The 13,202-nt window shown below is 37.5% G+C and overlaps 1 protein-coding gene across 3 annotated transcripts in view; it reads left to right on the top strand.

The window, feature by feature from the left end:
* Positions 1-13,202, top strand: part of BBOX1 (gamma-butyrobetaine hydroxylase 1) — a 77,559-nt gene that overhangs the window by 44,765 nt on the left and 19,592 nt on the right. For all 3 annotated transcript variants that reach the window (XM_027852621.1, XM_027852620.1, XM_027852622.1), the window contains exon 4: positions 174-372. In XM_027852621.1, coding sequence (XP_027708422.1) covers positions 174-372 — 199 coding nt within the window. The remainder of the gene's footprint in view (positions 1-173; positions 373-13,202) is intronic.

Genomic DNA, 13,202 nt, shown 5'->3' with positions numbered 1-13,202 from the left:
TAGCCACTTCACAGGTTTGCTGTTTCTTTGGTTTATTAAGGATGACCTATTATTAACATGAATAATATTAACTAAATCATATTAACTAAATCATAAATAAAATTAAATAATAATAATTTACATGAGTAATGTCAAAATTATGACATTTTACACTACCTTTTCTTGACCCTCAGAATGTCAGTATTGGGGCGCAAGTCTCCATCTTCCTACTCTGGATTTTGAAGATGTTTTAACAAGTGACGAACATGCCTATAAGTGGCTGTCCACTCTTAAGAAAATCGGCATAGTGCGGCTAACTGGAGCAGCTGCTCAGCGAGGTGAAGTCGCTAAGCTTGGCAAGAGGATCGGTTTCCTGTATCTCACGTTTTATGGGTAAGTTCCAGCTCAGCCAACATATGTAACATTTGTCCCACTTTGTATTAGAGAGGAATCCTTTCACTGGAATTGTTTCAGCTATCAATGTTAAGGCAGAAATTTCCATAACCAACTGGAAGCCAGATAAGAGGAAAGCCCGTGAAAGAGGAGGCTTTGCAGCAACTGGAGAAATTTTCAGAATTAGCTTAAAAGCCACAAGATGCCAGGAGCAATTGGTAGCTCAGTCTTGAGTGTGGAAGAAGACCAAGTCTTCCCAGCCTTCTTTCCAAAAACTCAGATTTCACCAGCATTGATGTTCTCCCTCCTCAGAGCTGTAATATAACAAAGCCCAGTCTTGGAGAAGTGAAACCAATTACTACCTGTGCTGGAAAGAGCAAACAAAAACAAGTAGCTGACACTTATATAGTACTTTGAGGTTTGAAAAGTGCTTGAAGTACTATATCTCAATTTTACAGATGAGGAAACTGAAACTCAGAGAGGTAAAGTGACTTGCCAGGGTCACTCTCTCTCTCTCTCTCTGCCTCAGTTTCCTCATCCATAGAATGAGAGCCAAACTTGATGACTTCCAAGGTCCCTTTTGGCTTTAAATCTATGATCCAAAGTATTATAAGTGGGATTTGATTGCAGAGATTTCTGAGTCAAAAGATCATCTATCTAGAGATGAAAGAGACCCCAATTTACTCATTTGACAAATGAGGAACTGAAGCCCAAGAAGTGAAATGACTTACCTATGGCTATATAGGTAACATTAGAGTAAGGATTACAGCTCAGGCAACCTCATTCCAAATTCAGTGCCCATTCTAAAGTCCAACATTCTATCCACTTGACTATATCAACACTGCATCCCCTATAATAAGAACAGGACTAAATGAGTTTTAAGTGAATGGAAATAATATATTTGTGCCCCATAGCAAATAGCCAGAAATACAATGCATTTGCATTTTGAGTCAAGAAGTTGCTTAAAAGAAGGGCCCAAGAGGTTCCTCAAAAGAGAAGGATGACATTTCCACACAAACAACCAATGGAGTCTGAATGCAGATCAAAATATATTTTTTATTCTCTATTTTTCTTGGGTTTGTTGTTTTGTTTTTTGTTTTTTTTTGGTCTGTGTTTTCTTTCGCAACATGACTAATAGGGAAATTTATTTTGCATGTCTGCACATGTATAACCTATATCAAATGGTTTGCCTTCTCAATGAGTGGGGTGGAGAGGGAGGGAGATAATCTGAAACTCAAATTTTTTTTTTAAATGTTAAAAATTGTTTTTACCTGTAATGGGGGGCGGGGGCATGAATAAAATATTAAATAAATAATTAAGAAATAAAGAAGGTAACAAATAACACTTGGACATTCTAATTGACACAGAGATACCTCATCCTATTCCTTCCTGGGATGAGATAGTTTTAGTATATTTATAGTATATTCCACATTAAACCTTCTGTGAAGTTGATGTCTTTAAACCTAGGATTACTTTTCTTTCAGTCACTTCCTATTATTTAAGTTTTATACCTCACTCTCTTTCCAAAAGGGCTTGAGGCAACTTAGTGGTATAAATACTCCTAACATAAGTAGACATTTAAGTTCATAAAAAAATCAATTCAATAAACCTTTATTAAGGATTTTTTTTCTTTTGGCTTAGTAACATTCTATTACATTCACATAACATAATTTGTTTTGACATTCCCCAATAGCTAGACATCCCTCTTAGTTTCTAGTTTGGAACTACCGCAAAGAGTTGCATATATACATATATATGCACATACATATTTATACACATAAATGCATATATACATATGTACATGCATATATACACACACACATACACACACATATACATATACATGAGTCCTTTTCTTTGACCTTTTAGAAATATAGGGGGCAGCTAGGTGATGCAGTGGATAGAATACCGGCCCTTAAGTCAGGAGGATGTGAGTTCAAATCCAGCCTGAGACACATAACATTTACTAGCTGTGTGACCCTGGGCAAGTCACTTAACCCCATTGCCTAGCCAAAAAAAGTAATAATAGTAATAGAAATAAAGGTCAAGCAATAGTCTCACTAGATCAAAGGGCATGCATAGTTTAGTGACTTTTTAGTTTTCTGTGCCTCTAAAAAATAATTTTAAGGTGCTACTGTACAAATATTAGATCAAAATAGCTATAGCCCAGAGGCTAAAACACGTCATTTTTGGCAGCTGCTTCTTCTCAGATGATGTCATCAAATTGTCAGCTCACTATCTGGACAACCAGATAAAGTGATCAATAAGTCCCTATTTTAAGAAGGATGAATGTTTGCTCAGTAAGGGAGAAATAAAGTAGAGGCAAGACCATGCTTTCACATCAATCAATAAACATTTATTGTCTAAATGTGCCAGGTACTATGCTAAGCACTTCATGTATACACACAGACAGTAGTGTCACTGATTGAGAACCAGAATCTGACACAATCCCCTGATTTTACAAATGAGGAACCTGAGACCCAGAGAAATTAAGATACAGAGCACTACGATTGGGAGGGAGGGACCTGCGCCTTTTTTTTCTTTAAAAATGGTGTGATTAAGTAGAAAGAATATCACAGACCCTGGGTTCATATCTCAACTCTATTATATACAACCTGTATGAGTTTGCACTAGTCACTTACCTTCTCTTTTCCTCAGTTTCCTCATTTGTGAAAATACAGCGTTGGCCTCGATGAGCTCAGAGCTTCCTTCTAGCTAAAAAGCTATGTAATCCTATGATTCCAGGGAATGTAACTGGTGAAAAGCAATTAAATAACTGAGTTGAATAAATAGCCTGATAATAATAATGGTGTTGTTGATGATGATGATGATGATGAAGATGATAACAGATCCCTGGAGACATTTAAAACTGGGATGGGGAAGGGGGGGGTGGTGAGAGAGAAAAGGAGAAATCATTTGGTGTCTTTTTTGTAGATTTAGATTAAAGCAAGATCTAAGATTTCAGAAAGGAGTCTTTAAAGGAGACATGACTTAACCAGAAGTGGAATGTTCCTAGGACATGATGCTTCTTTATAACCAACCATCTTCAGTGAATATTCCAGAATTTTGAATGATGCATCCCAGAGTAAATTCCAAAGGAACCACATCCTCTGGCAGTCAATAGGAGAATTTCCTACTCTGTAATCAGTCAGCTAGTGGAAAAAATCACTGGACCAGGAATTAAAAGGACTTCTGAGTTCCAGCCCTGCAGCTTGGCCTGTCCCTTTGTCGCCAGGCTATTTTGAATCCATCACTTCACCTGTGGGCCTCATTTTTCTCATCTGTAAAAATGAGAGAACTCGACTTGGTGATTTCCAAGCTCCCTTCTTCCAGCTCTTAAATTCTTATGTCTCGATCTTTTCCCAGACCTCTTCCTCACAGAACAACACTGTTCTTCAGGGATATTATACTTGATTTTTAAATGAATTCTTGAAGGATTTTTGTTTTGCCATTACAGATTCCTCCCAGTACCCAAACCGCTTTTCAAAGTACATTTTCCAAGAAAATGACTTTATTTATTAACAGAAAAGATAGATGTGTCTTTGAACTTTGGCAGTATAGTAATAAAGATGACTATGTAACTGGTCAGATTTTGCTGCCTCTCCATGTTGACTTTTAATTGATGTTATTTTAGTCATTTGTACATGTTGTTCTTTCGGCTCTGTCTTCCTTACTCTATAAATTCTTCATAATTGTCATTCTTCATGGTCCAGTAATTTTCCGTCACATTCACACACCATAATTTGTACAGTCTTTCCCCAACTGCTGAACACAGATTTTGCTCTACCAGCAGTGAGATAGTACGTGTTCTTCCTTCAGCCTCCAAAATGACTTTTCCCATCCAGTCTGATAGGTATGAGGGTAATACCTCAAGGTTGTTTTAATGAACCTTTCTCTGGTTGAGATTTGAAATATTTTGGAGTGGTTAATGATTGCTTATATTTAGGGTCATGTTTATTTAGGATCGTAATAAGAATAAGATCATAATAAGAAGCGCTAAAGAGACTTCAAGGGGCTATCTGGTCTGATCCACTCGTTTTACAGACAAGGAAACTGAAGCAATTAAGTAACTTCATAATTTGAAGTGTTTGTCTGACATGCTCTTAGGAAGGGCATGGTGATTTTTAACATTTAAAATTTTTATATCAAACATTCTAGGCCAATTACAAAGCCGCTGCAGTGATAGGAGGTGAGATGCCTTAGCAGTACCATGGAAGAAACAATGTAATAGATAAATCTCAGATTAAAAATATGCAGAAAGTTTGGCACAAATTGAGCATGGCAAGAAACTAATCAGAAACTGGGCAATAATCTCATTAATAAGAAAACAGGAGACAGCCAAGAAGTATATGGAATTCAAACCCCATCAACAGATCCTACAAACAAAGAGCAAACATTAATTATTTTATAACAAGGCTATTCATCTTCTGACAAATAAAATATGCCATCATTTAAAGGGGAAGTTCTCTTAACTTGTATATACCCACAGATCCCAAAGAAATGGATAGAAAGTTTTCTTCTTTCAAGCATGCTGTATGCCATAACATACGGCATGAAGAAGGTGGTACATGCCTGTTTGTAGATGCTTCCTTCTCAAGGACATAGCATGATAGATAATGGATTACCTTGTTATAAGAGCAAATAGCTATTTCTTTGTTCCATTGTAGGTGGTAGAGAGGGTATACTTGCTGGGCCTGAGGTCAGGAAAACCTGAAGTCAAATCCAGGCTCAGAAACTGACTATGTGACTCTGGACAAATCATTCAACCTATTTTTCTGTTTCCTCAGTTGCAAAATGGAGATAATAATAGAACCTACCTCCCAAAGTCATTGTGAGGCTCAAATGAAATATTTGTAAAAAGTACTTAGCACAGTACCTGGCACATATAGGCACTATCATTATTATTACTATTGTTATCATTGTTATTATTCAACTCTCATTAATAATAATAATAATAATGATAATATTCACTTTCAGGATGCCTTTTTAAGAATTTTAATTCAGGTACCACTGTACCCAAGGGTTAAGATGAAGAAGATTGGTAGTGGTAAGCTAACGCAACTTGATTGGATTCAAAAGACCTTAGGTTTAGGGTAGGAAGGGACCATAGAAGTAATCCAATTTCCTCATGTTATAGATGAGGAAACTGATGTATTTCTCTCCTAAAAGGTTTGCTATGTAGCTGAACACATGCTACTTCAACAAATGATGAATTGGTTAGATTAGCAAGCATATTATGCAGATAATTTTAACAAATGTGTTTATATGAAATGTTGATTTGTACTGCTGGAGAGAAGGAAGGATGAAGGAAAAATTCATACAGCCTTAGTCATTGACTCTGGTCCCAATCCAGTCCAATCCAACATGGCTCCTGTTTACCTTCCCAGAGTTGTTTCAAGAGTGTGATCAAGCCCAATTGTCCTGGTAGCTGTTCACAGGACATAAAGTTCCACTTCTTTCCATTCTTGTGCACACGTCATTCATGGAGTGCATTTTCTCCTTACCTCGACCTCTTAGCATCACTAGCCAGTTGCAAGCGTAGTTCAGGTGTTATCTCCTATCCAAGGTCTTTTCTGATATAGCCCAACTCTAGTTATTAGTTCTAGCTCTCCCTAGAAATTAATTTGCATAATTGTGTGTGTGTATATGTGTATTCATATATACATATATACATACATACTATATATAATGTGCATGTGTGTATATATATGCATATATGATACAAGCTTCTTGATGGAAGGGACTTTTTGCCTCTTGAACGCTAGTCCCTAGCACTATGCCTTCTATATAGTAGGTTCTAAGTAAGTATTTGGAGAACAGAAAAGGAAAAATATTTATTAAGAGTCTACTACATGTATGACAATGTGCTATGCACAGCGATATAATGACAGAGAATAAAAGATAGTACATTTATTATGTCTATGGCATGTAAGACTCCATGCAAGGTGTCAGTCCTATGAAGTGATTAAAACAAAAATCTAAGGGAAAAAAAAAAACTAAGAAAGATCGGGGGCAGCTAGGTGGCACAATGGATAGAGCACCAGTCCTGGAATCAGGAGGACCTGAGTTCAAATCCAGCCTCAGACACTTGATACTTACTAGCTGTGTGACCCTAAGCAAGTCACTTAACCCCTGATTGCCTCAAAAATAATTACAAGTTATAGTAGAAGAATAATTGAATCTGTTTTATGTATTCTTTACAACTCTAATAGAGAGCCCTACATATAGTAGACGCTCAACACATATGTGTTGGTTGTCTGAGCTACACTGTCTTATGAATTGAGAAATGACAACTACTCAGATTTACCAGATACATAACTTCGGACAAGTCATTTGACCTTTGCCTCAGTTTTCTTGACTGTAAAGTGGAGATAATAATACCACCTACCTCACAGGCCTGTGAGAATCAAATGAGATACTATTTGTGAAAGCACTTAACATGGTAACTGGCATAGAGTAAATGCTATATAAATGCTTATTTCCTTCCCTCCCCCTTATTTAGTGCTTTGAGGTTGGCAAAGTACTTTATACATGATTTCCTTTGATCTTCACAATACCTAGAGATAAGTGATATTATTATCCCTATTGTACACATGAGGAGTTATATAACTAGTGAGTTTCTGAGACAGGATCTGAATCCAGGTTTCCTCAATTCCAAGTCTAGGACCCTACCAGCTACAGGAAGAGAAGCTACTATCAGGAATGCTAAAGGATATGTAGTCCATCAAACAGAAAAGCCATAAATGGAAACAAAAGAAAAGGAAACTGAGTTTAAGCATGGTCCCACCACTAGTTGTTTGCTGGGAAGCAATTGGTGTCACCTTGCCACATAATTTTCCCTATCCCTATGTCCCATAGAGTACTCAGCTAACACTTTAGCTAGGGGAGTTCATTACTATCTCAGCCAAACACTCTCAGATCTTTGCACAGAATTCTAAAATGCTACTGCCCTAGCCCTGTCATCAGTATGGGTGTCTTTTTCATAAGCCCTATCCACTGATAAAGTAAAAGCGAAATGTGCCCTTAAAATATTCCTGGTAGGATTTTTGTCAAAGAAAGCATGACCAGTTAAGAATTAACAGTATCTGAAATAGCCTCTCTGGGCAGGAAATAGGGGAAGGTAGATGTATACAGTCTTTCAAACACTCACCATATTCCTGCAAGCATTTCTGAGAACTGCCTATAAGCCAGCCCAGTGGCATTTCACACATTTGGTAATGTTATGGATCCGGGTTGTGTTGTCTGAGCAAATATGCTTATTTCTTGGCATCTGTCCCACTGGAAGCACACAAGAGACTCTGAGTATTACCACTGATGTTCAGGGTTTAGCCAAACAGAACAAAGAATGGCTACTGGATTGTGGCATATAACATTCCCTCTTGGTTAAATTAGAAAATACTGACTTTGAAAGAGCCACCAACTTGGAAATTCAGAGAACAGAATAGACCACTGAAATTAAATAGTAAGCGCTAACAGTCATATAACATTTTAAGGTCTGCAAAACCTGCACTGTCTACACTAACAACCTGTGAAATAGATGCTATTATTATCACCATTTTATAGATAAAGAAACTGAGATTTAAAAAAAAAAAAAGAAAAAGAAATTGAGACAGAGAGAGACTCCATGATCTGCATAGGGTCATACAGCGAGTATCTTAGACAGGATTTGAACTCACATCTTCTTGACTCCGTGGCTAGTATTCTATCCATTACACCATCTACCTGCTTAGGTAATACAGAAAGAAAAAGATGTTCATTTTATTGCAGCTCCCAACCAAAACTGGAGAAAACCATGCAGCCCGCTCTCAATAATAATGACTTCTCTCCTACAAATCAGTTTGATTTGCAAGGAAAACAGAAAAAAACCTCTTCAAACTTTGAAGCTTGTTAGAAAAGCCCCTTTTCATATTTATGTTGGGGTATTTAAAAGGCTATTTTAGAAAAATTTGTTATTATGGTAAATTAGGGGGCAACATCTTGAAAAATGTGTACCCCAAGGAATGGCAGTTTCCCCTACTCAGTCAAGTCAAGCTAAATTCTCTCAGGCTGTTGTGAGTCCCAGTTCAGGGTATCAGCCAATAGCTCATCCCTTGGGGTCTCTTTGAAGCATTAGGTTTCTCTGTAATTAACATGGATGCCAACAAAACCATTTGAGTATGAGGTCACCTCATAAATGAAAGGAAAAATAATTTGTGAGTCTCATGCTCTTCCAGAAATCATTTGTGGAAATTCATGAGAGACCCTGGTAAAAGCAATCCTGCACCACAGAGTTCTCTGGGCTTCATTGCCTTTCCTTCACAGATCCAGATAACTGGCTTCCACCCCAACTCCACTGCAGTCAGATGGTGTAGCCTTTGTTTTTGACACGGCTTTCCCTTTACTCCCTGATAATGGATTCATCACCAGATTCATCTCCTGCCAGGTGACCGACTCTTGGGTTCAAAGAAACAAGCCAAGTGGCCTGTCTATGAAATGACCATTTACTCTTCTCTAACACTCAAAGGAAGCATAAAGTACAAATGTAGCGGGTATGGAATTTTTATAGGAATAAAAATTATTTGACACCAAAAACTACTTTTCAGGCTCCTCTGTTTTCCATCTTTAAAAAAAAAACCCAGGAGTAATTCATTGCTCCAATCAGCTAAAATATGCACAGTAAACTATAAGAATTTCTCAACATATGTCACCCCCCCCCCATTGGAAACAATCTCTTCCTCACTTGACTTGATAGCCTTTATTACTAATCCCATGCCTTTCATGCATTTCCTTATGCCTATTTGAAGATACATACTAGATCTCCCACTAGATTATAAATTCTATGAATTTGAAAGCTAAGTCTCATTTACCCTTTTACCAAGTACCTAGCAAAATGAAATGTCCATAGTAGGTAGCTTATCATTTCATAAATAAAGCAATGAATTCATACTGAATTCTCACCAATGACTTCATTCTTTTAAATTCTTAATCTCATTAGTTATTTTGATATTAACTAGTTGGTTGAGGCACTGCACCCAGGGCCATCTCTATTCATCCTGATCTATATCTTGCCACTGGACCCAGATGGCTCTGGAGGAGACAGCGAGGTTGGTGACTGCACAGCCCTCCCTCACTTAAATCCAATTCACTCGCAAGTCATGGCATCACCTCCATGATTCCATGGTTCTCTTCCAAGGACAAACAGCAACAGTTGGTTGAAGACATTATTGTTATTTGAATGAAAATCCTTTGAAGGCAAGGGCTAAACCAGGGGTGGGAAACCTACATACAGGTCCTCAGGTGGGGCCTTTTGACCTCGTCCAAGTTTGACAGAACAAATCCTTTTATTAAGGGTATTTGTTCTGTGAAGTTTGGATTCAGTCAAAGGGCCCCACTTGAGGACCTAGAGGGCCACATGTGGCCTCAAGGTCACAGGTTTCCCACCCCTAGGCTAAACTATTTTGGTTTTGCCTAATAGGTGTTTAAAAAATGCTTCGCTAAATTTGTAGAATCAAAGGTCATAGGACGGTAGAAGTAGAAGTCAAAAGGATCTCAGCAAACACCTAGTTCAGCTACCTCATTTTACAGATAAGGAGCCTGAGAAAGTTTAAGTAACTTGTGCCTGGTCACAGTGGTAGTAAGCATCAGAAGGAGGGTTTGAACCCAGGCCCTCCAAACACCCCAAAGCCATCATACTAATTGAACGAATTTTTAGTATTAAAATAGTCCTTTACTTTTCATAGGTTTGGTCAAGATCTGTGGTTTCACTGGTCAAGGGAACTCAGTGTGTGAACTTCCTGCACTAATGGAACTCTTCATATCACCACCTTCTCTGCAATCTCTCACATCAGAGAGATGCCTGGGGCACTCATAAGTTAAGGGACTTGCTCAGTCACATGTTTATTTATAGCTTTTTTCATATTGAGAATGCTGCAAAGCTTCTTTTTTGTTTTAATTTAAGGAATGTCACATAAAAATGGAAGGTTGTCCTTTGTTTTGTTTGTGATTTGTTTTAGATCTTAAGATATCTATGTACCAAAAAAAAATGGTTATTGAAATGTATTTTCATTCACATAATACAGCTTTCATAGACCCTCATTTGATAAGAGTAGAACAGAAAACTAATTTTTTTAAAAAATATAACTGCTGAAGTCACTCTATAAATTATTATTAACATCAAGTCAATTTGGTAAATATTTAGTGCCTTGAGAGCAGATTGTTGTGGTTGTTCATTATTCAGGTGTGTCCAATTCTCCGTGACCCCATTTGAGTTTTATTGGTAGATATACTGGAGTGGTTTGCCATTTCCTTCTCCAGTTGAGACCACATATGTGCTAGTATATATTTAACAACCAGTTCTCAAAAAAAAAAAAAAGAGGATATGTCTTACACACTTGTAAGTTTAATCTTCATTACTAGCATTTTTCCCATCACTTTCTTAAGTTTAAACAACAAAGCAATAAATCAGGCCCTGATTTGTAGCTTGCCCATTTCTGGATGTTGATGTTTAACTCTTATGAGTAGGTTTGAACCACCCCCAGCACATCCCTGTTTAAGAGATAACTGTGGAAAGAGCTCTGGATTTTGAATGAAAAGACATAGATGCAGTACTTGACCTCTCACGTATTAGTTGTGAGACCCTGGGCAAGTTACAAACTCACTAGGTCTTCCTTTTCCCATGTAAAATAAAGGAATAGGATGCTTTCCATAGAGTCAGTTCAAGGTAGTTTAATTAAAAAAACATTTTTAAGCACCACTATGTGCCAAGTACTGAGGTTACAGAGGCAAAAACAAACTATTCCTTCTTTCAAGAAGCTTACATTCTACTGGGGTGATGGTGACACAGTAAATCAATAAATACAGAAATAGACACAAAACATATAGAGGATAGATAAAAAGAAATTTGGTTTTAGTGGTAGAGGGCTCTAACAATTGGGGGGACTAGAGGTGGCAGTTGAGATCAGCTTCAAAGTGAAAGACAGAGCGTCCAGTCCTGAAAATCAACCTATGCAAAGATGCAAAGGATTGGAATGTTGTGTACAGAGAAACAGCAAATAGGCCTGTAGTATATTGACCCTCTAATTTTACCCTCTTTTCCTAGATTTTCCTGAAATACATAAATATACATGTGTGCATATGTGTATATGTTGTGTATGTGTTATGTATATGCATGTATACATATATACATAAGTGTGTGTACATGTGCATGCATGTGCATGTACGTGTATGTGAGTGTGCATGTATGTGTGCGCTGTGTGCACGTGTGCATGTGTGTATGTGTATACTATTGTATATGTTCGCTTATTGTGTATGTGTACTATGTGTATGTATACATAAATGTGCATACATATATCAATGTGTGCATGTATGTGTATATCTGTGTCTATGTACATGCATATATTTGTATATATGTATATATATATATATACTGTGTATATATATATATGCACACCTGTGAGTATATGTGCACTCATGTATACATATGTGTTGTGTGTGTCTGTGTGTGTGGGCATGTACATATATACAGTATGCATGTATGTGAGTACGTGTGTATGCATATTCGAAGGTGTGTGTATGAGCCCCGTGAAACTGAAGGGTACAGCAGTGTGGCTGCATGTGTTCTATAAAAGTCAAGGTAGAATAGTACACAAGTTAATTGCATTTATTTCTGCTGTTTTCTTGAAGATTTAATATTTGCAAAAAAAGAATAATAGGTATAGAAAACAAATAGCTATCTCCCTGAAATGGTTTGGTTCCACGTAGAAGAAAGATGGCGTCACAAGATCCTTCCCAGACCTGTTCTGTAACCATTACCAAAATACATTGTGACCAAAACTGATTAGTCCCACATTCACTTCTGTATTGGTTCAATCTTTCATTCTGGTTCATCCTATACCATGCCTAAGTTAATGGAGGAGAGTGAGAAATATTTACTCATCACCTGCCAGTTAGCTAGAAAGAACACTGACAAAGCCTAGGTCACAGCATAGGTTTGATCCCTATGAGATCCAGTAAACTTCAAATAGAGAAAAAATGCTGCTTTTTGGGAACAGATGGCACCCTGAACTCCAGCCAGCTTTCTCCCAAATGATTCCCCTTGATCAGGGAAGGGAACCATGTGAAAAAGTGGACAGGAGAGGATCAAGGCAAAACCATCACCACTTGGGGGGGGTAAAATCAATTCAATTCAAAACACATGTACCATGGACAACTCAGGAGTGTTGTCTTCATGGAGGGGAGAAGACACATTCCACATCTTGGTGAAATGAGCCTTTTTTTTTCCTTTTATTTCCCCCCACCCCTACTCCTTTTAAAATTTCCTAAATCTTGATTATGCATAAATTGTCTATGTTGACAATAGTGTGAATCTGAATTCTGTGTTACCTGTGGAGTGCATCCAATTACATGAATGCCATAAAGAACAGATATGTTTTGGCTCCAGTTGCTACAATATAATGGATGGTTTGATTCAACCTTGAAATGTGCTGCAATAAGTTATAAATACCTCCGCTCTGTTCACTCAGTCAGCTTTTCAGTTCATGACCCTACACAACTTGGTACGGTTCCACAAGCTTTGCTAGTTGTTTCATCTTAAATTTAGGGGAGAAAAACAGAGAAATAAAGAAATTCATTCTTAGTCCCCAGGACAGGGCAAAAACTGTGCTCTTATTCAATAAGAAAGATATTCTCAGGTGATGGATGAGGGTATGACTTTGCTATATTTTAAAGAAAAGACAGTGTTATAATTTGCACTCCTTATGAGGGATTTTAAAAACCCCTTAACATAGTACTATCTCTGCTCAATAATAGATTCTTCCCCTACCCCCCAAGAATTCAAGGAGGCAAGCAATATT

Source organism: Vombatus ursinus, unplaced genomic scaffold, assembly GCF_900497805.2.
Source record: "Vombatus ursinus unplaced genomic scaffold, bare-nosed wombat genome assembly UNPS02009770.1, whole genome shotgun sequence".
NCBI classification, from domain to species: domain Eukaryota; kingdom Metazoa; phylum Chordata; class Mammalia; order Diprotodontia; family Vombatidae; genus Vombatus; species Vombatus ursinus.
The sequence above is the reverse complement of the archived record's forward strand: the minus strand, read 5'-3'. Positions and strand labels throughout refer to the sequence as shown.